The sequence below is a fragment of the Macrotis lagotis genome, chromosome 3 (assembly GCF_037893015.1).
Source record: "Macrotis lagotis isolate mMagLag1 chromosome 3, bilby.v1.9.chrom.fasta, whole genome shotgun sequence".
In the NCBI taxonomy this organism is placed as follows: domain Eukaryota; kingdom Metazoa; phylum Chordata; class Mammalia; order Peramelemorphia; family Peramelidae; genus Macrotis; species Macrotis lagotis.
Window position 1 is genome coordinate 204,850,426 of NC_133660.1, and position 25,983 is coordinate 204,876,408.

Genomic DNA, 25,983 nt, shown 5'->3' on the forward strand with positions numbered 1-25,983 from the left:
TGGGGGGGGGGGCGGCTAGGTGGCGCAATGGATAGAGCACCGGCCCTGGAATCAGGAGTACCTGAGTTCAAATCCAACCTCAGACACATAATAATTACCTAGCTGTGTGGCCTTGGGCAAGCCACTTAACCCCATTGACTTGCAAAAAAAAAAAAACCTATAATGAGGTGGGGAAAAAATGGCAAATGACTCCATTATCTTTGCCAAGAAAATTCCAAATAGGGTCACGAAAAATTTAAACATGACTAAACAACCCAAAAACCCCACTCTCTCCTCTGGTCCTGGTTGCAAAACAATCAAATAGTGCCCTAGGAAGATAAGGAGAACAATGCCAAATCTTCTTCCCCAGCCTTTGAAAGTAGAAGGGGAAAGATCTCACAGGAACTTGATATTTTGATGACTCTTTTGGACCACTAGCTATTCTGTGGTAGGTCAGATTCCCTTGGGAACAACTTCCCCTTTCCTTTATGTGACTATACCAGGCTTCAATATCCTTTCCTCTGTGCCTTCCCAGAGAACCAAGGTCTTTGCCTTTGTCTAATATTTGACTAGAAACTGATAACTTGTCATTTTACATGGAGTAGATTATTTTTGACATACTTTTAAATAACTTGTTTAATGGTTTGATATATTTAGTTTTTAAATAATTGTTAACTTTGAATAAAGTCTCAACTTACAAATATGGTCCTCCAATTTCATGCATAATCCAGATCTCAAATTGTGTGACTTTATCTTTTTGGAAGTTGGGGATTTCATAATCTGCAAAAAAACTCAATGAAAGAAAGAAAATCTTAAACTGTCAAAGCATATTTTTCATTTCAGTTATCAACTCATTTGTATACTATTTTTTCAGCTAAGTTAAATTCATTTACTTTACTTTGAAAACAAAAAGGTGTTTTGGTCCAGGTACTCTTAATTGTAAAATAATTAATATAGTCTTAGCAAATGCTTGAAGCTTATTATTTAAAGCCAGCAACTTTAGCATGATTTTAATGTGATCTGAGAAGATTTCTTAACAATTCTGAGCAATATTCTTCTTAAACATATTTTGAAAAATGAAAGAACTTTGTTTTTAATAAGAAAATTGAATAGTACCTACAGTCATAGAATTGTTATGGAAGTGTTATTTTGAAAAATATTTTGAGAGAAATATTTCCTATTTGAGTTCATGTGTAGATAAGTATTGCTGAAATTTATCTACCTCAACACAGAAACTAGGATTTTAAAATCTAGTTGCAGAGGAGTAGAAAAAATCATCTCTGTAAGAGATTAGAATTTTCTGACAAGCTTTCATAGAAAAAATATTTTGGAGAAACAGATAACTAATTTTTAAATAATACAATCTCATGCATCCTTTTAGGCTATAGAAGTTTAAATTGTTTTTTTAATAATTTCATAAACTCATGCTTCCTTCAATATCATAAAAGTTGAACAAACTTACTTAAGCTGAGTCATTATACATATATTCCCTATGGAAAAAAAACCTGGTTAACAAACTCTATAGGTAAACTAAGTCAGGTTATAGATTAAACAATGAGATTGCAAAATCTTACAATTACAAAACAACAAAGTTATATTTTAAAGAAGTCATGATGGACTAATTGAAAGGAAAGGACTAATTTACACATCAGTAAGATTTAGTGTCAGGGAAATTCTTCCACAAATAAATTATTTTGGGGAGGTTTTAAGACAATATATTCCCTTCTTCCTCTCATTTGATTTCCTAACTAAAGAATATCAAAAGTCTTCCCATAATACTCTTAAGAGTCACATTATGGTCAGATAAGGTTAATATTAAAAGAATACAGTCAAAAATTTCAAAAAGAATAGTTCTGAGCTGTAAATAATAAAAAATAATAAAAGAAAGCCAAAAATTTCCATAGACCATTTAATCCAACCTTCTGACAGACCGATGGATTGTTTCTTCAATAAGCTTATAATGGCTTTTGCATTTTTTTTTAGGTTTTTGCAAGGAAAATGGGGTTAAGTGGCTTGCCCAAGGCCATAGGGCTAGGTAATTATTAAGTGTCTGAGGACGGATTTGAACCCAGGGACTCCTGACTCCAAGGCCGGTGCTCTATCCATTGTGCCACCTAGCCGCCCCTGGTTTTTTTCATTTTTAAGTCTTACTATATTTAAAAATTCTTGGGGGCACCTAGGTGGCACAGTGGATAGAGCACCGGCCTTGGAGTCAGGAGCCGTGTGGCCTTGGGCAAGCCACTTAACGCCATTTGCCTTGCAAAAAAAACTAAAAAAAAATTCTTGGATATCTCCAGAGTTGGAAGAACTCACTAGCTAAAAAAAAAAAAATCAAGCCATTCCACATTTTAACAGAAAATCTTTCTTTGAACTTAGCCAACAACTATACCCTTGATAAGCTCCACTTACTTATTTTATATGATTCTACTCCAAATATGCAATACATTTTAAAAAATTTATTAGCTGAGTGCCTAGTATATAATAGGCACTTAATAAAAGCTTGTTACTTTGACTATTTTAATGTTTTAAATATTTCCAATTCCTTTTCAATATAAAAATCTTTTTGATTATTTTAAGATCATACTCCTATATACTCTAAATTTTCTTATTTAATCTTGCAGTTTCTGGAATTAATCCCTATAGTTTTAGAACCTCTGAAAAAGATTCTGGTCTTTCTCTTTGTGATCTGCTCCAGTGACTCCCCTTTAAAAATAAATACCCAGAAATTAACTAGGCTTTCAAGATGTAGCCTAAGTCATACAGGAAGGGTTGGTACTGAACTTATTAAAGTGGTCTAATTTCATATTTTTTTAGTATTTTATACCACACTATGATTCAGGAAAGTGATATGGCTTCCAAATTATATTTATGGTACTGATTTTTGAATTTCTAAATTATAATTTTATATTTGTGCCTATAAAATTTCATATATTATATGGTGGATTATTTTATTCTACTTGAATTTGGTGGAGGGAAATGTTAATAAAGTGTTTATAGACAATCTAAAAATAGTGTGATTTTTAGCACCCTCCCCCCACAATTATTAAAGAGAATGGCATTTTGTATTTTCCTTTGTGGCATGGGTTGCCATGGCCATTCATCATTAAGGGCTGACCTACTTCGGTTGTAACCTTTCCATGCTCAGCAAGGCTGGTTGCCAGGACAATACTCAAAGTCTCTACAGCTTGCTATAGCCTGCCAGCTTTCACATGCCCTTGGCATAATCCTCAAAAAGGGGGTGGGCACTTCAGCATCACAATGAGGGACACTCCCATAGCCTGCACATATTCTTGAGAACTACAGGTGTGGCAATACCAGTGCTCTAACTTGTTGCCAGATCCACCAGCTGGGCTTGCTAACTTCAATACTTCCAGAAACTATGACTCTATTAGGGTAGATACTTCCTCCACCAGACCTGCCAAAGCATGCACTCCACTGGCCCAAGCAAAAAGAGCCTATAATCATCTCCACCTCCCTATGAGCCAGAAGAATAAGACTATAGAAAAGACTGACTGTGTTTTTTAATTCTAAATCCATGATCTCCTCCATCTTGTCCCCTCTGCATACATAGCAGCCCATACACATATAAACCAAATTCCCTAAAAAATTTTTACCATGAAAAATTACACTACTATAGGTAAAATATTAGTTAAGTAGTTACCAATCTCTATTTCCAAAACTCTTGTACATTTTGTAGCAAGGGTCATCCCTGCTCTCTGAGCTATTTCACTGGTCTTGTGCTATTTAGAAATTTGCAAAGGTTTTCTGTTATATTGCAAGGATTTGTATTGATTTGCAGGTAGTGGTTCACAGTCCATCTTTTTTTCATTTTCCATCAACTTTTTGATTCTTCTCTGATATATTAAGCAAATTTTCCACTTACCCTTTTATTGGATAGGCTCCAGATGACTCTGAACCATTCAACATAACATGTATCACTCCTGAGCTATCATGTGCATACTGTGAAAGAAAACAAATTTTTAAAAAATCAAATAATTAGCAACTGGTGGAATAACACTTAGATGAAATCAGAATTTTTTGAAGTATATGTTTTTTAGAGTGGAAGGGATTATGAACTCCTTGAGGATAAAGCCTATCTATCATCTTTTTTGTATCCCTAGAATTTACCACAATCCCTGGGATATAGTAAGTGCTTAATAAATGTTTATTGACAGAAAAGGAGATTGAATGAACGCCAATTACAAAATGAAGTTGTTTGGATTTGGAAATCAAGAAAACCAATTAGATTCTATCTCAAGAACATGACTCTATCTTGTGCTACCACATGTTTTCTCCTCCATTTCATTGTTTTTCTACAAATCATCCTTGGAAAATTAGATGGGTTAAGCCATCTATTATTTTATAAAATGCTAATCAATACAAGTAATCGACATATCTTTATTCTGGAGAAAAAAGATCCCAAAATCTATTTGTTCCCCTCCCAACTTGACCAAAACTTACTCCTCCCCACTTCCAATTTGGAAAGTTCCTTAATTTTTTCTCCATTTAGAAATCAGATTATCTAATTTGTATCCTGGTTATTTGCTTTCTTATAATTAATTCATTTTCTTTGACTAGTTGTTTTTAATACAAAAAAAAATCTGTTTTACTCTGTATTCTTTGGACTGATTGGGGAGTCCCCTGACCCAATTATTATGCCTGTTTTGTTAACAAATCTTATAGGCTGAGTTGTTTTTCAGTTATTATTAACCGTTAATTAAAACATGACAAACACATGAATTGGATTGAGCACCAGCCTCACTTTCTCCTCCAGAGCCATCTGGATCCAGTGGCCAGATATGAATCAGGATGAGTGTAGATGGCCTTATATGCAAGGTCATCAAGATTAAGTGACTTGTCCAAGATCACACAGCTAGTTAGTGTCAAGTGTCTGAGGGAGGATTAGAATTCCTATCCTCCTGACTCTAAGGCCAATGCTCTATCCACAGCTTCATCTACACTGGGAGATGCAAATAATTAATTAATCAGAGGACATATATGCATTGTCTGTCCCAACATTTATGAAACCAAGACTCTTATTAAACTCATTCCAAATTCTTAGGATTATGATGGGCAATTTACAGTAGAATTTAGGATTGCTCTTACAGATGAATGAAGTCTTCAGTCAGTTAATGTAATACTGTTTGCAAAGAGTTTTGCTCACAAATGTAATTCTGCCAAGGGAATGTAAGCTCCTTGAAGGAAAGAATTGGTTCTCTGCATTTGTATCCCCATAGCAGTTACAAGTTCATGGTATATATTTAATAAATATTGTTGAAATGAATTGAATTATTCTGTAAAATAGGGATAAACTCTTGTTGATGGATGAGAAATAAAAGATCCTTAATTTTATGGATACTGGGGTGGCTAGGTGGTGCAGTGGATAAAGCACCGGCCCTGGAGTCAGGAGGACCTGGGTTCAAATCTGGTCTCAGACACTTAATAATTACCTAGCTGTGTGGCCTTGGGCAAGCCACTTAACCCCATTTGCCTTGCCAAAAAATCCAAAAAAAAATTTATGGATAAAGAAGCTAAAGATTTAATTACTTATCCAAGGTTACAAAGCTAGTAAGAAGGTGAAAGTCAAACTCAAATCTTCTAATTCCAAATTTACTGTCATTTCCACTTTGCCACATATCATCAGGAATCATTTATCCAATTGCCCTCCTTTGTCACCAAATAGAGAGCAAGGCCTTGAAAGAACCTTGAGTGTGTGTTTTGACTGGGAATAAAGGTGATGATCACCATAGTAGGCAAAGGCTATGAGGACACCACCTACCTGGGGAGTGGGATAGGGACAGGAGAAGCTTATAGCAAAAGGAAACAGTGATATAGTGAAAAGGAGAATTAAAGTACCCTTAAACACAAACTTCAACTACTTTAGGAATGTTCAGAGGACTGGTTTTCATGACACAGAATTCAAGTGACCTTCTCTGGCATTTCAGAGCCATAAAAAGGCCAATGGATATATTGTTCAGGGGTGGGAGTTGGGGAAAGGGAAGGGGGACATTGGAGAACCCCCCTTTTAATCTTACTGCACATGGCCCAGATGCCTAATACACAACTTCAAAAAGTCAGTGCAGACCTTGTCAAAGCAATTTGTTACAACTACCTACCTTGTTAAAATAAGATTCTACCATGTTTTCTTTCCTGATCCTGGGTATAAATACTGAGCCTAGTCTTAGCTCTCCTTAATTCCGATTTTCAGCAGATTCTAAGAGTTGAAGCTGAGCAAGCAACCTTGGGGTGGATCTAGGAAGAGTTGAGGGGATGTTAAAAGGGGAATCCCCCTCCTAGAATAATAACTGGGGAATGTTTTTGTCTTTTCCCAAATGACTCATTTCCTGATGCTTCTTCCGCAGGACAACGTTGCCCAGATAGTATTTTGGTTTTGTATTTGGATGGTTATAACAAGTGCTATCACTGAATATTATCCCTGGCCCAGAAGGGGATAATATCCCAGGGGACCTCCACAAGAAAACTGGTTTAGAGAGAGACAGAGAGAGAGAGAGAGAGAGAGAGAGAGACAGAGAGAGAGAGAGAGAGAGAGAGAGAGAGAGAGAGAGAGAGAGAGACAGAGACAGAGACAGACAGAGAATGTTTGTGTATCTGTACATTCTTATATAAACAATTCTAACTTTTATGACTACATTTTCAAACTCCAGTCTTTTGATCTTTTTAAAATTCTTTCTCTATTTCCTCTTACTCCATTTTCTTGGATTTCTTTGACTTACCCAAGTGGGTTCTGGAATGTCCCTGGTAATAGGCATCTTCTAATTCTTAAGTTGTATAGGCTTATTGCCTTATGAACAGAAGTTCCCAAACTGTCAGTATGGTACCCTCCCGAAGTGTATCTGTAATTTTTTTCACAGTACTCCTAGGCCAACAGAAATAGCCAATTCTTCTGTTAATTAAGTAGTTAGTTCCAAACAATTAAATAGGCAACGGGGTGGCACAGTGGATAGAAAACTATTGGGTCTGGAGTCAAAAAGACCTGAGTTCAAATATTACCTCAGATAAACATGGACAAGTCAATTAAGCTCTATTTGCCTCAGTTTCCTCAACTATAAATTGGGTATAAGAAGAGTATCTACTTCCCATAGTTGTTGTGAGGATCAAAGAAATGTACTTACTTCAATACCACATCATATTTGCTGAATAAATGCTAGCCATCAATATTATTTTTACTGCTATTATCCTAGTAAGTTAGTAGTCTTTTGAAAAAAATAATACAATTGAAAGAAAAACTATTTCATTTTATTCTTAAATAATCACATGTGTGCACCTGTTAAGCACTGTATAATTTCTCAACCTTTGAAATCCTACTGGACACTATCACCCTCATTTCTTATTCCCCTTTGATAATCTTGCCTTTGGAAAGATACAGCATAGCAAATGAAATTAGGATTCCGAGTCTTATTATTTTTCATCTTCTTGATCATTGATTGATTGTTTCTCTAGAAACTTTATAGATATTATTAATTTAGAAATATTCTTGATTCCAAGTTATATGTGAACAGAAAAGGCATAATTTAGCAGCTGCAGGTTGACCTAAAAGTAAGGAAATCCCTTATCTACCCCACCTAAAAAAAAAACAAAAAAAAAACTCATCTGCCATACTTCAGTGCAGCCAGTAAACTATGGCTTTGTGAATATGTTTCTCATCAGACCTGTGATTTTACTGATGGAAGGAACTCCAAAACTCCTACTACCAAACCTGAGGGGCATGTTCTCCTCATGCAAGGGGCATTGATAGGTTAAGTGACTTGACCAGGACAGGACCTGAATTCAGGTCTTCCAAGGCTCAGAGACCAGCTCTCATTTTACTACTCCATGCTACCTCTCTCTCCACCCTTGGATTCCAACACATGAGAACTAAACATTTACCAGCAGAATTACCTGGGAGGATACTCTCTTCCAGAAGGCATCCACAGCATTGTTCTCACACTCTTCTGCTGTGGGGCAGGATTGGTAATCAAAATCTAAGGAAAAATTCAAAGTCTTTTATGATTTGTTTTATCACAAGGCAAAGAAGTTAAGACTGACTAGAATATATTAGAGATCTGTGAACCTGGTAGAGGAATGGAACTTATTGGTCAATGGCTTCCCACAACAATGGACTTTAGATCTAGAAATGACCTCAAAAGATCACCTTTTTAGGGCCATGTCTTCTGCATGTGTATTTTTGCCAATTATAGAAGGAATACTTGAGGCTCAGAATAAGTAATATAACTGCTCAAGGTCTAGTGATAAGGCTGCCACTAGAACCTCTGATCACCTACTTTAAAAAAAAAATCACTTCCTCCAGTGATTTCTTGTGCTCAAAGTTTTAGATTTTTAAACTGAATCTTAATAATGATAAATAGCTAGAATTTACATAGCCCTTACCACAGGCCAATGCCCAACTGGGCTAAGCACCTTATAATTATTATCTCATTTGATCTTCATTTTACAGTTGAGGAAATTGAGGCAGATTTAGGTTAAGTAACTTTCACAGAGAGCAAATCTCTGAGGTCAAATTTGAACTCAGGCCTTCCTGACTTCAGGTTCAGTGTTCTACCTACTGTACCACCTAGTTCCCAGTTTTTACCTATTTGTACTATCTTGTTTTGTATTATAAACAGTAGCAACTACTTCTAAAAATAATTTATTTTTTGAAAATTAGGAACTTTCATGGTGAAAACTCCTTTCACCAATTTGTTTAACTTTTTTTATGGGGGGTTTTCTAGCAAGGCAATGGGGTTAAGTGACTTGCCCAAAGTCACACAGCTAGGTAATTAAGTCTCTGAGGTTGGATTTGAACTCAGGTTCTCCTGACTCCAGGGCTGGTACTCTATCCACTGTGCCACCTAGTTGTTTGCTTAACTTCTAGAGAATTGCTTAGGGACTCTGAGGCATCAAGAAATTTGAGCATGGTCTCAAGGCTACAGTTTTATTTATTCTATTGCATTTGAATGGGGGAAATGGATATGTAAAATAAATGTTATAGTTTATAACTAATTTTGATGTTCTCTGTTGCAACAGTTTCTCTCCATAGAAGTGAAAAAGAGGGCACAAGTCAACACAATTCTCTTAAGATAGTAGGGGATCAAAAACCCAGGTCTAGGGGATGGGTGGGTCAGCTAGGTGGCACAATGGATAGAACACCAGCTCTGAAGTCAGGAGGATCTGAGTTCAAAGCCTGTCTCAGAGACTAATATTTACTTAGCTATGTGACCTTGGACAAGTCACTTAATCCTATTGCCTTGCAAACAAAAAAAAAAAAAGACCCTGGTCTCTGTCTCCAAGTCTAGAGCAAACTTATGATCAGCTTCTCTATGTTGATTCTCCTTTGAATGACAAAGTAATCTTACCTGTACCATTTTTTTCTGGACACCAACTGAAAAGATCTCCTACTCTGCCATATAGCATATCAGTTACAGGCATCAACCGGCGGGTGTTATCAGCATAGGCAGTAACAAGCAAGTAGTTATGTTCCCAGAACAATGACTGGAAAGAAAAATATTAAAATGACATAGGAAAAAAAATCTCACTACCAGATTTTAAAGCATATAAATCATGCCAGTTTTATGTAGGACCAAAAGAGTTGCATTCTATCTTACTTTCATTTCTAACTTGCTAGGTGACAAATGGTTAGTCCTGGTTTATCTTAAACTATTTTCCTCTTAGAAAAGGATTTAAATTTTATTTAATACTTTATCATAAGAAAATTTTGCAAAAATTAATGAAATGTTCAACCCATTATATAAAATTCATATATATATATTTAACTTTTCAGCATTTCAATGGCTCATATTCATGTAACAGGGACTCGTCAATGTATCCAGTCTGTATGATCATGTATGGAGTACTCATTCTCCATGAGACCTTTGGGGTGTGGGGAGATTCTTTAACTGGTTCTGGCTCACAAGTTTAAGAGCAGTCTTTTTGTTGGACCATGGGGATGGAAATGGATTTGATTCACAAGGCATTAATCATCAAGAACCAGTTCTTTTTTGTTTTGACTGTTTCCTAATTGCATGCCTTCTGGTTAAAGAAGAGAGTAAAAGGAGAGGGATTCTGACCCTCCTCATCCAAGGCCAAAATGTAACCTATAAATACAAGCCTTTCAGTTCTTTATATTGTGCTGGTTCTTTTCCTACATTCTAGGTTTTATAGCCAGCCAGTCCAACAGCAAAGTCATGAGGTGAGGACCAACCTTTGAGATGCAGCTCATCTCTAGTTTAGACAGGATCTGATCCTGCATGGCAGTTGCATATAAAATTGCTGGGTCCCATTCTATGTAGATACTGCTCTGACTGTGCCTCCAAGGTGTTGGGAAGATTTGTGTCCTTCAGTTCTTTTTCATTTATGTTAGTAAGGAAACTGTTAATAAAGGAACAACGTTAAGAAAGAAATTGGCAACTGAGGGGTTTCGGGCAGATGAGGAAAGAGTCTGGGGACACACCCAAATTCAGTCTCACAATGTGGGTTGTGGAGACCTACTCAAGGATACTCCTGGAACTCTGAGATCCTGAGATAGCCAATCAGTAAATTCATATAGTGCTTTGTAAGATTATTTGTCTTTTTCTTGTAATAGTCCTGATCAGGGAACCCTCTGCTCAATTTTATGAAATCCAACTTTAAAAGACTTAAAATCTTTGATCATTATAATAAGCAATTGTGATTCCAGAACAAATGAAGAATGCTATCCCTCTCCTGATAGAAATGATGCATTCAATATTCAGAATAAGACCTACATGTTTAGACTTAGCCAAATAGTAGAAATTTGTTTTGCTTAACTATCTATATTTGCTACAAGGGCTATCTTTTTCTTTTCCATTGTGGGATGTGGTGGTTGGGGTGGAGGGGTGCTTGTTAATTGAAAGCAGCTAAACATTTTTCATCAATTTGATGAGGTTACAAGTTATAGGCTTTGGTTTATAGGCTACCTCCCTTAGAAGCACTATTTACCTTTCAGTCCTGTGACAGGTCAGAGGAAAGACCCAAATTAATTCCCAATGATTGAGGCTTCCTTCAAGCTGATTGGAAATTTGAGTTTATGGGTTAGGCTCTTGTCAACAGTATCCACCCGCACCCCCAAAGATCTGAATCATGGAACTAGAGCAGTTCCTGTCTAATCCATGTCTGTAAAAGTCTCTCTCTCTTTTTTTTCTTTTGCCTGCATTCTTTTCCTTAGACCTTCTCTTCTCCCTTTTTCTTTTACTTCCCTCCCCCCACCCACAGTCAAATATGGCTATTTAAAGGGCAACACCATAGGACAAGTAGCAGGCATTTGTCTAGGTGACTTAAGGTGCTTAAACCTAATTTCTGACCAACTTTGCCTCTCTCTAGTCTCTCCTGAGCACAAGTTAGAGACTACAGTTTCTGAAAATGAACTTTCCACTCATCATGCTATTGGTTCCCAACACCTAGGAGTTCCTGATTTCAATCCCTTGGCTAGGAGTCTCCTAGAGATAGCTTTCAACTATGTTCCTTTTAGAGAGGAAGAGAAGAATCAAGAAGGGTAAGACCTTTAGTTGAAGGACCAAAGCCATGCTGTGGGGCAAGATATTTGGAGCATACGAACTCATTGTGTCTCCAAGAGTAAAGGGAAAATTTATATTAAGCATTTTGTTTGAGGGCTTCTATGAATCCTCTTGTTTTACTCATTTTCTATGGTGGGCTGTTCTATGTACTTAACACAGTATATAGTATATGATGTATATTTAATAAATGTTTATCTTTGATTAATTGATAACCATGAGATCCTGTGTGCTCAGTCACCTTGACAAAAGTCATACTCAAATTATCTTGGTTCCTACTGTAAAACCCTGGGATGGGAGCATGAACCAGAGACAAAATGATCTTTTGGGTCAGACCCCTAGGAATGGACCTGATTCATGTGTGTCCAAAATCCTTGAGGGGATTCTTGGTAGTGGTTTGTACTCACAACCACCCCGTAAGGTAGTGTCCCAGTTCATTCCAGTTATTTCCAGTCTTAGTAAAGCCTTAACAAAAGAGAGAAACTGAGTAGAGATGCAAAAGCAGTGGGACTTTATCTAGGTACACTTTAACTCACAGAATGGAAGGCATACATTTTACCTTGGGGTGGGTTAAAGCAATCAAGAAAATACCTGGGGGCCAGGAATTCAGAAATACACTAAGAAAGATTACTGAAACCTCAGCAGAAAAGAGAGTTGTGCAAAAGGCTCCCCTTTGGATGAGAAACATTGAAATTCTGCCAAGTTCTTGTCACTCCCCTGGGTGTTCCATCACTTTATTTTTCAGAGCAGTTCATTACACACTATAACTCTTCCTGAATGCTGGGACAGCACCATATATTCTAACACAAGCAAAATTAATAAGAGTCAAGAGATTTTATGGGAAAGGGTGTGGTCTCTCTCAGGTGTGTCTGATTGATTCCCCTTCTATGACATCATAGGCAGAAAGACCCTAGGGATTGACTAGAACACTAGGTATGAAAGTTTCCAGAAAAAGGAAGGGATGTCAGGAGAAGAAGCTACATGTAATACAGAGACAATTTGTCAAAACAAAGGCTGAAGGTTTCTCTGGTCTGTCTGGCAGATAGTAGAGACATTAATATGCCCAGGCAGAATTGGGATGAGAACCCAGGTGTCCTGCCTGATGAATCCTGTATTTTGTCCACTATATCATGTTATCTCACACAAGATTATATTATAACATATTTGTGACAGCCTTGGTCTACATAATTTCATATTGTAATGGGAATGACCTGAAATATTTACATCTAAAATTTCTTTTAGAATTCATTGTTCTTTTGAATTAGACTAATGATGATTTTTTCTGTTTTATTTTCCAAGCAATAGTGATGAATTATGTCAGACCAATACTAGGACTTAGGAGAGGATGGACTGACTTTGCAAAATATCATGGAATTTGGGTGTGGACATCCCACTCCTTAAGAGGGGGTGGTAATTTCCATATACTGACTGATTTGTGTAAACACATTCCACTCCTTCAAGAGTAGGGTTAGAAGAATCTGATTCCTTAACACTTAACTGCAGCAACAATCTTAAATAGCAAAGATGGTTGCTGATGAAAGGGAGTGACTGAAGAGAGAGATGCAGAAATAAGATGAAAGAGGCAAAGGCAAGTTGCAAAAGCAAGTTGATTGCTTATGAAGAAGAGTCCCAAGTTTTGGAGAGAGGGAAAGATGTTTTATAATTACTGTTCTTTTTTTTTTTTTTAGGTTTTTGCAAGGCAAATGGGGTTAAGTGGCTTGCCCAAGGCCACACAGCTAGGTAATAACCCAGGTACTCCTGACTCCAAGGCCGGTGCTTTATCTACTATGCCACCTAGCCTCCCCTAATTACTGTTCTTACTAAGAACTGAGTCTACTAGTTTCCTGATAAGAGGAAGCACTCCAGGGAAACTCATAAACTACATTATTAGGACTATAAGTGTCCAGACAGTTACTTCTAGAACCCCTTAAAGAATAGAAGAAATCACTTTTCTGGAGATTCAGCCTGTTAGTGTCAGTGAGAGTTGGGGGAATGAGCCCAGATGCTACATTACAATTTTGAATTATGGTCATCATTTAGAGGGGAGAAGTATCAGGTGAAGGCAAGCTTACAAGCATAAGTATGTAAGACCAGGGCTTTATTTTCCAAGAAGTTGACAACTGGGCACAGGAGAGATTTCATAAGAGCAAAAAGATAGAAATACTGAAAAAAAGAAAGCTTCCTGTCTGGACTATGCTGGGAAAGATGAAGAAAGGCAGTAACAGAATCATCTAGGGAGTGCATGCAGAGAATATTTGTAACATTTTCCCCATTCCTTTTTTCTGCTCCAATGAAATGATTTTGTTGATGTTTATTCTGTTTGCCTAGGTTTTGGTTAGGAAAGGAATAACTGAATAAGTCAACCTAAGCTGACTTTTAAGGCTCTCAGTTTCTCACTGTGGTGGAACCCCAAGGAATACTCTCACCAGAAATCACTCGCCATAAACATGAATCCAAGTCTCTGATGGGCTAGTGCTGGTTGGCATCATAGTTGATGAGCATCAAGTTCTTATACTTCAGCATTTAGTCATGTCTGTATAGAAAGATGATAATCAAAGGAACCTTGTCTACATAATTAAGAGAATACCTTATCTCTGGGAATGGAGTGTCTTGAAAGATTAATAAAAAGGTCGTAGTCTGAAGGTTGTACAGTGCAAGGATCCTTATGGAGCACAGATTTAAAGGCTTCCCATATTGCTGAGCAGTTTTTCTCACTAGAAGAGAAAAAACAAACAATGATATTTATTCAATATTTCAAAAGATCCATGACTTAATCCAATTCAAGAAATGCTTATTAAGCACTTACTAGATATATAACAAGTACTAAGTATATAACAAAGGTTAAAAAAAATCTCAGCACTCAAGTTTACATTGACTGAAACTTAAGTTCTTTTATCAGGAAGTAATAAATACACAGAAAAGTAAATACACAATATTGATAAAGTACAAGATAAGCAGGGGAGGAAGAAGGAAGAGACTAGAAGGCTAGGTGGTGTAGGGGATCCAGAGTCAGAAAATCTGGCCTCAGAGATATTTACTAGTTAAGCTACCTTTCCCCAGACACACAGCTTCTTAACTCTATCTGTCTAAGTTTTTCCAGTTATAAAATGGAGTTAATAACAGCACCTACCTTACAGGGTTGTTGTGAGAATGTGAGATGATAGATGTAAAAGGTCCTGGCACATAGTAAACGCAATCTACATTCTTTCCTCTCCTATGAATGTGCTCTCCACTAATGAAGAGCACAATTGTCTATTTCTTAGGAGTTAGTCCAAAGCACTATGCTAAGTTATTAAAAAAAGGACAAAAATAAGTTCCTGCCCTCCAGGAGCTTACATTCTAAAGGGGGGGAGACAACTATGAAAAAAACTAGTTAGAAAAGATACTTGTTAGAGAAGATGGAGGGTTAGCTTAGAGAAAAAAGTGAGATTTGAGCTGTCTTGAAGAAAGTCAGGAAAATAAAGACTGAGATAAGGCAGAAGAGAAATTGACCCACAGAGAGCAAAACAGCAGAGATGTTTTTTACAAAGTTTTGGCTAAGAGCTGGCTGGGCACAAAGGCAGGGCAAAATATCCAATAGTATGCAAAAATTGTCAAAGTAAGGAAAGAAAGTATCCTTTAGCGTAGTCATTTTTACCAGATTGAAGAAAACAGCATCTTATCAGTCAGTTAATTAACATTTAGTATGTTCCTACAATAAACCTCACTGGATAAGGGTAAAGAGAAATGGGTTAGATCCTAGAACTAGTTTAAATTCCTAAGAATTTTCTTTTGTAATTGTAAAATGACAAGCAGAAGGGAATTACTGAAGGAGGCATTCAGTGCCTGTTAAAGGCATCATTAAGAAAGGGCAAATGAGGGGTGGCTAGTTGCTGCAGTGGATAGAGCACTGGCCCTGGAGTCAGGAGTACCTGAGTTCAAATCCAATCACAAACACTTAATAATACCCAGCTGTGTGGCCTTGGGCAAGCCACTTAACCCCATTGTGTTGCCAAAAAAAAAAAAAAAAAAAGGAAGGGCAAATGATGTAAGAACACATGAGACAAAAATGGAATCAGTTATGTTCTCTCCCAAAACCACTTTTGACACCATCAACAGGAATAGGAAAATTTTGGAAGAAGGCAAGATTTTTTTTTGGGGGGGGGAAATAATTAGTTCTGTTTTAAAAATGCCTGTAGGACCTAAACATACCTATATTCCTATAGTACCTATATACTATATGTGCTATGTATATACCATGGTTAATTAGTTCTGGATCTTGTTATTGAAGAAGGCCAAAGGCGTCCAATTGTGGCTGATCAGACCAATATGAACTCAGAATGCTCTACCACAGGTCAGGCACAAATTGTACATGTGAATGTCTGCGATGTTTACTCTAAACTTACACATTTCATGTTTCCTTTGATCTGCTTCAATTCTGTCTTGCTTATAGAGAGCAGCACCCTTCTGATGAGGACTTACCATGTGGGCAGTCCTGTCCCAGTGTCTCCCATATTGCACAATCAATTCCAAAGTTCTTAAGAGAGAAATTTCAGAGTATCCCTGTATTACTTCTTTTGCCTCCCCTGTGAGCACTTGCCCTGTATGAGTTCTCCAACAAATAGTCTTTTTGGCAAGGATACATTTGGCATTCAAACAATGTGGCCAGTCCATTATTGTTGCACTCTCTGTAGTAATGTTTGAATACTTGGCAGTTTAGTTCAAGAAAGGACCTAGTGTCTGACATCTTCTCCTGCCAGGTGATCTTCATAATTTTCCCAAGACAATTTAAATGGAATTGATGCAGTTTCTTGTCAAGGTGCTGGTAGACTCTCCAGGTTTCACAGGCATATGGCAATGAAATCAGTAGCTTGAAGACTTTCAGTCTGGTAAACAGTCTAATATCTCTTATCTTCCACACTTTCTTTTGGAATTTTCCAAACACTGAGCTAGCTCTGGCAATGTGTCAACCCCATTATCAATGTGTACCTCCTGGAAAGTACACTGCCAAGGTAAGTAAACTTATTCACAGTATTCATAACTTCTCGATTTGCTGTAGCCACTGGTTCCATGTGTGGATGGTGGTGTGATGGCTGATGGAGCATCTGTGGGGTTTGGGGGTTTTTTTTGTGGTGTTATTAGGCCAAAATTAGCAGAAATGTGTATAGTAGAAACTATATACAGCACATATATAGCACATCTACTATGTATATGACATATTCTATATGTCATATGCATATGACATATAGTATATGCTATAGTACCTATGTCTAGCTATATGCCTATGGTACCTATAGTTTGGAGATACCTATAGTACAGCAGTGGGAACTTTTTTCTTCCAAGGACCATTTGAATATTTATAGCATCTTTTGAGGGCTATTTCTAGTTAAATATATAAGTAATTCACCCCTAAAAAGTTCCTAGATTTATTGAATTTTGAGTCCTACTTGTGGTTGCCTTGCTTGCTTGGGCCTTATGTGGCCCAGAGGCTGGAGGTTCCCTGCCTCCTGTTCTAGCACCTATAATTTAGAGATGCCTATGGTGTCTAGAGTTTGGAGATGCCTGTAGTATAGTGCATATGGGTTGGAGATATCTATGGTACCTAGAGTTTGGAGATGTCTATGGTGCCTAGGGTCTGGAGAAACCTACAGATCCCATAGTGTTTATAGTTTGGAGATGTCTCTTGTACTTTGTAAATGGTCATGTTCTATGGTTGATATTAATACTTCAAATCTATTTTTGTATTGCTTTAAATGAGAAAGTCTCTTGTTCCAAGGTTCTTGAGATAGCAGTTCTGCCTTGAAATTATAAAATAAAAATATAAAGAGAAGAAAAAGGAAAGGCAGAGAGGCAGAGGAATTTTGATAATGAAAGAGAGTGGGGCAGATCAAAAGACCTAGGTTCTCAGCAGCATTTTCCCCCTCTTCTGCTGTCAGACAAATATCCTTCTCTAACTCCACTAGAAAATGTAACGTTTTTCTGAATGAGAAACTCTCTATGACTTACCTGAGCTCTGAGTTGACTATAGAAATATATTCATGACATCTGCCCAGGAAGATACTCTCTATGTAGGGATTAGTGCCTTCTCCCTTCCAGAGTTGCTTTCCTGCTCCCATCAGAAACAGTACCAGGAATAGCGTCAGTCTCTGCAGTGCTCTGGTAGAAGACTCCATGGAGGAATTCCCTGCTGTGTGGGTCTTCTCTCTGCGGTGGAGCAGGAAAAGAGGAAGAATATTTCTCTTTATGCTGTAGACAAGCTGTTCTTGTGTAAATAGCTTAAGTTAGTTGACTTAAGAAGCAACTAAAAAAGAAGCTTTATATTCTTACTTTTCCCCTGTTCCTCTCCCTCCTTTCTTTTTCACTTTCTCTTTCTTCTCCTCTTCCTCCCTCAGCCAGGAACACACATCCCACTGAAACTTTTGGACCTGGCCAGCAAAGCAAGGTATTTGCTACTGTCGGCAAAACAAATTTGCAAGCCCTTCCTTTCCTTCCTGCTTCCTTAGAACTTCCCTTTACTTTCGGTAAACATGAAGACATGAAAGAAAACATTTATTAAGCACTTACTATGTCCCAATTACCTTGCTAAAACACAGGAAGTGGGTAATGACGTTATTAATTTTTACATTTTTTTAATCTAGTATTTACAATGCAGTAGAAAGAGTAGATAGAACTAGCTTAACAAGCCTACTACTCCATGGGTCCTTCAGCCAAACTGGTTTATCAGTCCTCTTAAAGCCTCAGTGTCTTTGTTCATAACACTTTGCCATGCATGCTTTTATCTATCTGTTTGCTAAATGGGAAAACTCCATTAACACATTGTAGAAGGATTTTGAATAATCAAGTTTGATATAGGAGGGAGTATCCCATTCCACCTTTTTAATAAGGCCTGAATTGATCATTTCCTTACTCAAACTCTTGTAATTATTATCCAATATTTTTCATTAGGCATTTAAATGTACAACAGTGTAGTTGCCTTGAAATGTCCATTCAAATATGGCAATTGTGTTTGACTTTTTATGCATTTTTCTTGTTTTCCTAATTATGTTGTAAAGTCTTTAAGGGCAGGGATGGCATCTTTATGATTCTTTGTATCCTCAGGGTCTAGTATCTAGTGGATTCACCACTACACATACTCACAGACACCAACACACAAACACATTATAGAAGACTAAGAAGGATACTGGAATGGCGAACATAAAGCTAACCTTGAAGTCAAGAAGCTCTGTCAAGTTCGGCCAACTCATATTAACTAGATAACTCTGAGAAAAATCATTTAATCTTTCAGAGCACTATGCACCTATCTATAAGTTACCAGAGAATTGTCTATCTACTTTGTTATAAGGAACATCTAATACCAAGAGTTTCCTATAATGATCATAAACAGTTCTGGATCCTTCCTTTTCTCTAAAGAAAAAAAAAAACACTAGAGCATTATTTTTCAGTATGTGGAATCAAAACGCAGGATGATTCAAGTGAGATGACAGTTCTATGTGAATTTTTCCTTTATGCTCCCAGTTTTTAAAAATTTTGCACTAAGACATTTATTTATTTTATTTTTTTCTAATTACATGCAAAGATAGTCTTCGATATTCATTCTTGTGCAAGCTTTTGAGTACCATATTTTTCTATCACTCTCTTTTCCTTCCCCTCTCCCCATGGCAGCAATCTGATATAGATTACACATGTACAATCCTATGTAATATATTTCCATATGAGACATATTGTGAAAGAAGAATTAGAACTAAAAGAGGGGGAAAACCATGAGAAAGAAAGAAAAAAACATAAAAGAAGTTCTAAAAAGTGAACACAGAATGCTTTTCTTTACATTTAGATGCTTTAGTTTTTCCTCTGGATATAGATGACCTTTTCTCTGATGTGACATTTATATTTGCAAAATATTTCAGAGTCATTTTAAAATTTTCTTTGTTACTCAGTACAACTCTGTACAGTAGGTCATTTTTACTCTTTTTCTTTGTAGGTCAATTATACCATATTTTTTGTATTGTTAGGTCACTTGTTTTCAATGTCTGACCCCATTTAGGTTTGGTTCTTTTTTTGGCAAAGATATTAAAGTGATTTTCCAATCCCTTCTCTATAGATGAGGAAAGTGGGGCACATAGGGTTAAGTGACGGTTAAGTGTCTGAGGTTAGATTTGAACTCAGGGAGATGTTTTCCTGATTCCCAGTCCTGTGCTCTATCCACTATATCACTTACTTCGGCATTACACTATACAATCATGTTCAATTTGAAAACTGGAAGGAATCTTAGAAAACAATCATTATTCCATATTTCATAGATGGAAAAAGTGAGGCACACCCTTCTCCCCCTCCCCCCCCAAAAAATAAAATGTCTCATCTAACCTCACAAAGAGTACATTGGAAGAAAAATATTGTTTTTAGTGTCTTGGGTGTTTAAAGTTGCTTAAACTCCTGAACTTCATTTTCCTAATTTGTAAAAGAAGTCCCTTCTAACTCCAGATGTATGATCCTATAACATACAACTGGAGACAGAATTGGAATTCAGATCTCCTGAATATGAAAAGAACACTGGATATGAAGTCTAAGGTTGCTTTTCTTAAAAGTAAGACAACTTTATTTTTTTCCTGAGAATTAGACGTTGCTTAGGTTATTGAATTGTAAATCAGTTACCAATTCAGTAGCAGGCACCATTTTACAAGTCTAACAATTTGAACTACTATTGGGGCCAGGGACTAGGGCACTAGCTCCTATTTTCCACTAAGAGGACTTCTCTGGATCCATTAATGTGAAGACTGGATTCAGCCGTTAGGGACCCTGACTGCCTCAAAGAAGGTTCACATTTCTCCCAATCTTTGATTTAACACACCTCTCTGCCCTCTCTCTTTCCCTCTCCTAAGGAAAATTACTTATATGGCTCATGACTTAGTTCTTTACAAAGATAGATTAGAAAGATACTCATTGTACAATATGCTTCAGTTATGGATTAACTATTTAATTCCTTTATGCAAAAGAAATACTCAAGATACATAAGTATGCTTTGACATAACATTTAAATGAGAATACAGTAACTTACATTCTTTTGGAAGATTGATGCTTAAAATTTCAAGATATATGCAGTTTGCAAATATGTTGCATTTCTTTGCAGTAACAGGTCTATGTGTTTTGACCAACCTAGCCAGGGTTCTTCATTTTGTAGTGGTCACCTTATCCAATGCAGAAACTCCCCCTGCTCTCAGTGAATACCAACTAGAGGACACAAGAATTTGAAACTTGTCAAATTTATAAGACATCCTCCAAGTTCCATCTCTGTATCACTGTTTAAATAAATATAAAGCAAAAAAAAATTTTTTAAGGGGGGGCAACTAGGTGGTACAGTGAATAAAGGACTGACCTTGGAGTCAGGAGGACCTGAGTTCAAATCCTACCTCAGACACTTAATAATTGCCTAGTTTATGACTCTTGGAAAAGTCACATAACCTCATTGCCTTAAAAAAAAATTTTAAAAGAAAAACTAGGCATTGTAAGATTTAGGTTCAATTCAACTCACGTAGTGGGGAAGGCAGCCCATCTTTTCCTCTTCAAAGGAATGATGGACTTTACATGATTTCTTTTTTTTTCTTTTTGCAAGGCAAATGGGGTTAAGTGGCTTGCCCAAGGCCACACAGCTAGGTAATTATTAAGTGTCTGAGGCTGGATTTGAACTCAGGTACACTCTTGACTCCAAGGGCCAGTGCTCTATCCACTGCACCACCTAGCTGTTCCCATGATTCCTATATAGAAAAAGAATATGGAGACCATGGTCAGGGCTGCTCTTTTTAAAAGATACTCAGTCAGCTACTCTTCCTCAGTACCAATAGGTTTGTTTAATCATTTCAAACTATTTAACCCTATTCAAAGGAAGGAGTGTATTTGGGGAAAGAATAAGCCCTATACTAAGGGCTTTAACAAATATTACCTCCTTTCTTGATCAAATTGGGTCAGCATTTCCAGTGTTGTAACAACATATGGGGTATACCAGAAGCAGACACGGAAGTTCTGATCATGCTCAAAGGGTCATGCATGAATTACTAGTCCAATCCCTACCAGATAAGAGGTAAAAGGTTGATATGCTGGATTATAATTAACCCAGATACTGTGAAGGTACAACAGGAAACTAAGATGGAGAAATGAAGGATATCTAGTGGAGGAATACATAATCCTTTAGAATATTATTCAGGCAAAATATTTTTAAAGAATATTTTGGATTTTCAGATTGATTTTCTACTCCAGTGATTCCCAATATTGGCTTTTTGAAATCCCAGACCATCTGCAGGCATAGTAAAGAATTTGAAGAAATTCTCTCCTAAATCCACAGCTTTAATTTTAATTCATTTGAATTATTTTTTAAAGTATACGTTATATTAACACCAGTGTGTAAAAAAAAGTCACTTAACCCCTAGGGACCTCAGTTTCTACATCTATAAATATTGTATTAGATGAACTTAGAGGTCACTTCCAATTATCAATGTATCATTTATGATGTTTTTAAGGCTATAAGAGAATCAGAGTTGGTGACTAGTAAGGAATGTCACTGAATTGAACAATGTTAGGTTCAAAATGGTTAGGGATTACTGGGATTCAATTGGAGAAATGATCAATGTAGCTAATGGATGTCATTTTCAGTTAGAGAACTTGTTCTTTGTGCAAGGACAAAGCCATCAGCTGCTATGTTTCATCAGAAAAGTGACTGGAAGCCTGACAACTTTCAGGAAGTGTGTCAATCCTGGAGATACTTTTTGAGTAAAGCTTTCTCTATGACTAGAGAAACTTTGCCTTTGAATCAAAACAAAGGAAAATAGCCCTTGTGCTTTGTTGCATGTATTTACATAATAATTTCTTTGATTTGAAGATAGAAGATAGTATCAATATGGATATCATTAGAAAGTGAAAAGTAACCAATGGGAAGGAATAAGTGTTTAAATGGAATGTGATCCAAATAATGTTTTGAAAGTGAATCATAGGGGTGGCTAGGTGGTACAGTGGATAAAGCACAGTGGATAAAGCAACAGCCCTGGAGTCAGGAGTACCTGGGTTCAAATCCAGTCTCAGACACTTAATAATTACCTAGCTGTGTGGCCTTGGGCAAACCACTTAACTCCATTTGCCTTGCAAAAAAACCTAAAAAAAAAAGTGAATCATGGGGCAGCTAGGTGGCATAGTGAATAGAGAACTGGCCTTGGAATCAGGAGGAGTTCAAATCAGACACTTAGTAATTACCTAACTGTGTGACCTTGGGCAAGTCACTTAGCCCCATTGCTTTGTTAAAAAAAAAACTTTAAAAAAATGAATTACTATGGGAAATATTTATTGTTATTGTTTTAGTTGTTCCTATTGTTGCAGTGATCCAGATCCATGATTTCATTGGTCAGAGAAGGTCCCTTTTTCAATACGACAGTTCAGCAACTTTGATTCTAACAAATAACTTTGAAAGACTTAGGTCCACTGCAAGACCAATAGTAAAATAAGTTTACCTATTAGAAAACATACAGGATAAAGCATATATTTTGGGATATTGTCAGTTTGGGAATTGATTTTACTTGACTTTGCATACTTATAATTTTTTCCCTTTCTTTTTCAGTGAGAAGAGGGGGAAGATGGGAGAAAAACTAAGCACATATCAACTGAAAAGTAAATTAAAATCCATAGAAGACAATGAATTCCTAAATCCAAACACCATACAACTTAGAAAGTTTTCTGACAACTTGAGAATTAAATCTGTCAACCACAGTCAAAAATTTATAAGCTGGTTTCTATGCTTTACTAAGGGAGGGGATACCAGAAAGGTAAATTCATTCTCAGCTCTCAAGAAGCTTAAATTTAAAAGGGTGCTAAAGCTGAAAATAATTAGGCAGGCATAAATAACATATATGTAGTGTTACTGTGGGATACTCATCCAAATCTAGGTCAGCTGCATCTTTCATTCAGCTTTCTATGGAGTATCCATGAGGGTCAAGGAAATCTTTTCTAATGTTATTAGTTCAATTTTGGTATATTTCTTATTTATTCTGTTAGTCACTCGTAATTATGACTTCAGTTTCATTGAACCAGTTAACATTAATTGTTTATACAAAGAGGTCTTTTTAAAAATATATATATCAAGATTATACATGTACAACTTATATCAGATTGTTCAAGGTCCTGGGAGAGGGCAGGGAAGGGAATGTGATAGAAAAAACGTGGAACTCAAAAAAACTCATAAAAGGAGGAATATTGAAAATTATATTTGGAAAACAAAAAAAATAAAAAATGAAAAATGATATATCAAGAATAGACAAGATAGACAGGACTAGACATTCTCCCCCCACCCCAACTACATGGGGCACATTCAACATACCTCAATAGGTTTCCTTCCAAAATGACATAACTGATAGATGGATTGATAAGTCTATATCTCTGCTACTGCTGAAATGGGCCTCACAGGTCACTTTACTCCCAATTAACTTTTTTTTAGGTTGTTTTTTTTTTTTTGCAAAGGCAAATGGGGTTAAGTGGTTTGCCCAAGGCCACATAGCTAGGTAATTATTAAGTGTCTGAGGTCGTATTTGAACTCAGGTCCTCCTGGCTCCAGGACCAGTGCTCTATCCACTATGCCACCTAGCTGCCCCCCAATTAACTTCTAACCCATTCCAGAATGGCCTCTGTTTTTGACTTTCTGTAGATGAAGTTCCTGATCTTTTAAAGCTCGCAAAGTCATAGCCATCTTCACCTAAAAGCAGAAAAGAATGTATAAATAGAGAAAGAAACAACAGCAATACAAAAGAACTAAGAGAAAATGGAGCATGGAAGTTATGTTATAGGAACAACAAATAGATTTGTGTAGCTAGATCTTACCCTAATCTCCAGAGTAGAAAGGTGGAAAGGGACTACATTAAGCAATTCACTTTGCTAGAATATGTTAGGCCTTCTTTACTCCAAAGCCAACTCTCCATCATTGTTATGTTGTTATTGTTGTTCAGTTGTGTTTCAGTTGTTACTCTTTGTCACCCCATTTGGGGTTTTCTTGGCAAAGATATCGAAATAGATTTGCAATTTCCTTTTCCAGGCCATTTTTACAGATGAGGAAACCAAAGCAAAGAGAGTTAAGTAACTTGTTCATGGTCACACATTTAGTAAATGTCTGAGGTTAGATTTGAACTCAGGAAGATGAATCTTCCTGACTCTAGAACTCAACCCACTATGCCACCTAGCTGTCTTCCTCTTCATCTACTTTCTCTCATTCAGTAACTTAGGTAGCACAGAGGATTAAAGCGCAATATGATGCCAGATCTGATTTCAAATCCTGTCTCATATACTAACTGTCTAACCTTGGACAGGTCACCTATTTTCCTATTTGCCTCAGTTTACTCATATGTAAAATGGGAATAATAACAGTACCTTTCTTTCAGGGTTATTGAGAGTATAAAATTATCTTTTTTTTAGGTTTTTGCAAGGCAATGGGGTTAAGTGGCTTGCCCAAGGCCACACAGCTAGGTAATTATTAAGTGTCTGAGGTCGGATTTGAACTCAGGTACTCCTGACTCCAGGGCCGGTGCTTTGTCCACTGTGCCAACTAGCCGCCCCTGAGAGTATAAAATTAGATTATATTTGTAAAATGAATTATAGACCTTAAAGCATCCTATAATGCTAGTTATTAATATTATATAAGACTGAGAAATACTTTAATACTTCAAGAACTTTTGGTTTCATTGTCAACTGATATAATAGATGGTATTTAAGAATTGCTATGTCTTAAAAAGAATTCATCCTCAGGGGCAGCTGGGTGAGGCAGTCAATAGAGCACTAGCCTTGGATTCAGGAGTACCTGAGTTCAAATCCAGCCTCAGACACTTAATAGTTACCTATCTGTGTGACCTTGGGCAAGTCACTTAACCCCATTGCCTTGCAAAAACTAAAAAAAAAAAAGAATTCATCCTGCTTGATCCTTCCTAGTTTAATCAAGTTCATCAATGGCCAACAAATATATTGTCCATCATCAGACCCATGTTTGAAGCCTTTTCGATTTAGTGATTGATAGAGCCTCTGAATATCAGAATGGGATTGCCACATCAATAAAATGAAAAACATCTTCACTAGATATAGGATTTTACAATAGAGAATTCCTTTAGAGAAGTCAAACAACCCATGTATAACCTCTCTTTGTGGTAACAAAAATGTAAAGGGTTGCTTATCAATTGGAGGATGGCTAAATAAATTTTGGAAAATGAATGTAATGGAATACTCTTCTGCCATAAAAAAATGAAGAAAGTATTAAGTTCAGAGAAAATTTGGAAGACTTGTATGAACTGATAGAAAGTAAAGTGAATGGAACTAGGAAAACAATACAATGACAGTAGCAGTGTTATGATGACTTCGAAATACTGAGCAATGCAATGACCAGTCACAAATCCAAAGGGGCTAAATGTGTAGCACTCACCTCATGACAGAGAAGTGATGGGTTCCAAGGTACATAATGAAACATACTTTTTCTTTTGGTTAAGGTCAA

General features: G+C 36.7%; 1 protein-coding gene across 2 annotated transcripts in view; it reads right to left on the minus strand.

The window, feature by feature from the left end:
* Positions 1 to 18,006, minus strand: part of BST1 (bone marrow stromal cell antigen 1) — a 32,290-nt gene extending 14,284 nt beyond the window's left edge. The window contains exons 1-7 of one of the 2 annotated variants that reach the window (XM_074229755.1): positions 17,811 to 18,005; positions 17,490 to 17,687; positions 14,092 to 14,218; positions 9,333 to 9,468; positions 7,879 to 7,961; positions 3,863 to 3,939; positions 678 to 770 (exon numbers count right to left, since the gene is read on the minus strand). In XM_074229755.1, coding sequence (XP_074085856.1) covers positions 678 to 770; positions 3,863 to 3,939; positions 7,879 to 7,961; positions 9,333 to 9,468; positions 14,092 to 14,218; positions 17,490 to 17,656 — 683 coding nt within the window. In that variant the 5' untranslated portion in view covers positions 17,657 to 17,687; positions 17,811 to 18,005. Of the gene's footprint in view, positions 1 to 677; positions 771 to 3,862; positions 3,940 to 7,878; positions 7,962 to 9,332; positions 9,469 to 14,091; positions 14,219 to 17,489; positions 17,688 to 17,810 lie in introns of both variants that reach the window. The other variant, XM_074229756.1, reaches the window with a different exon arrangement.
* Positions 18,007 to 25,983: the final 7,977 nt, after the last annotated feature.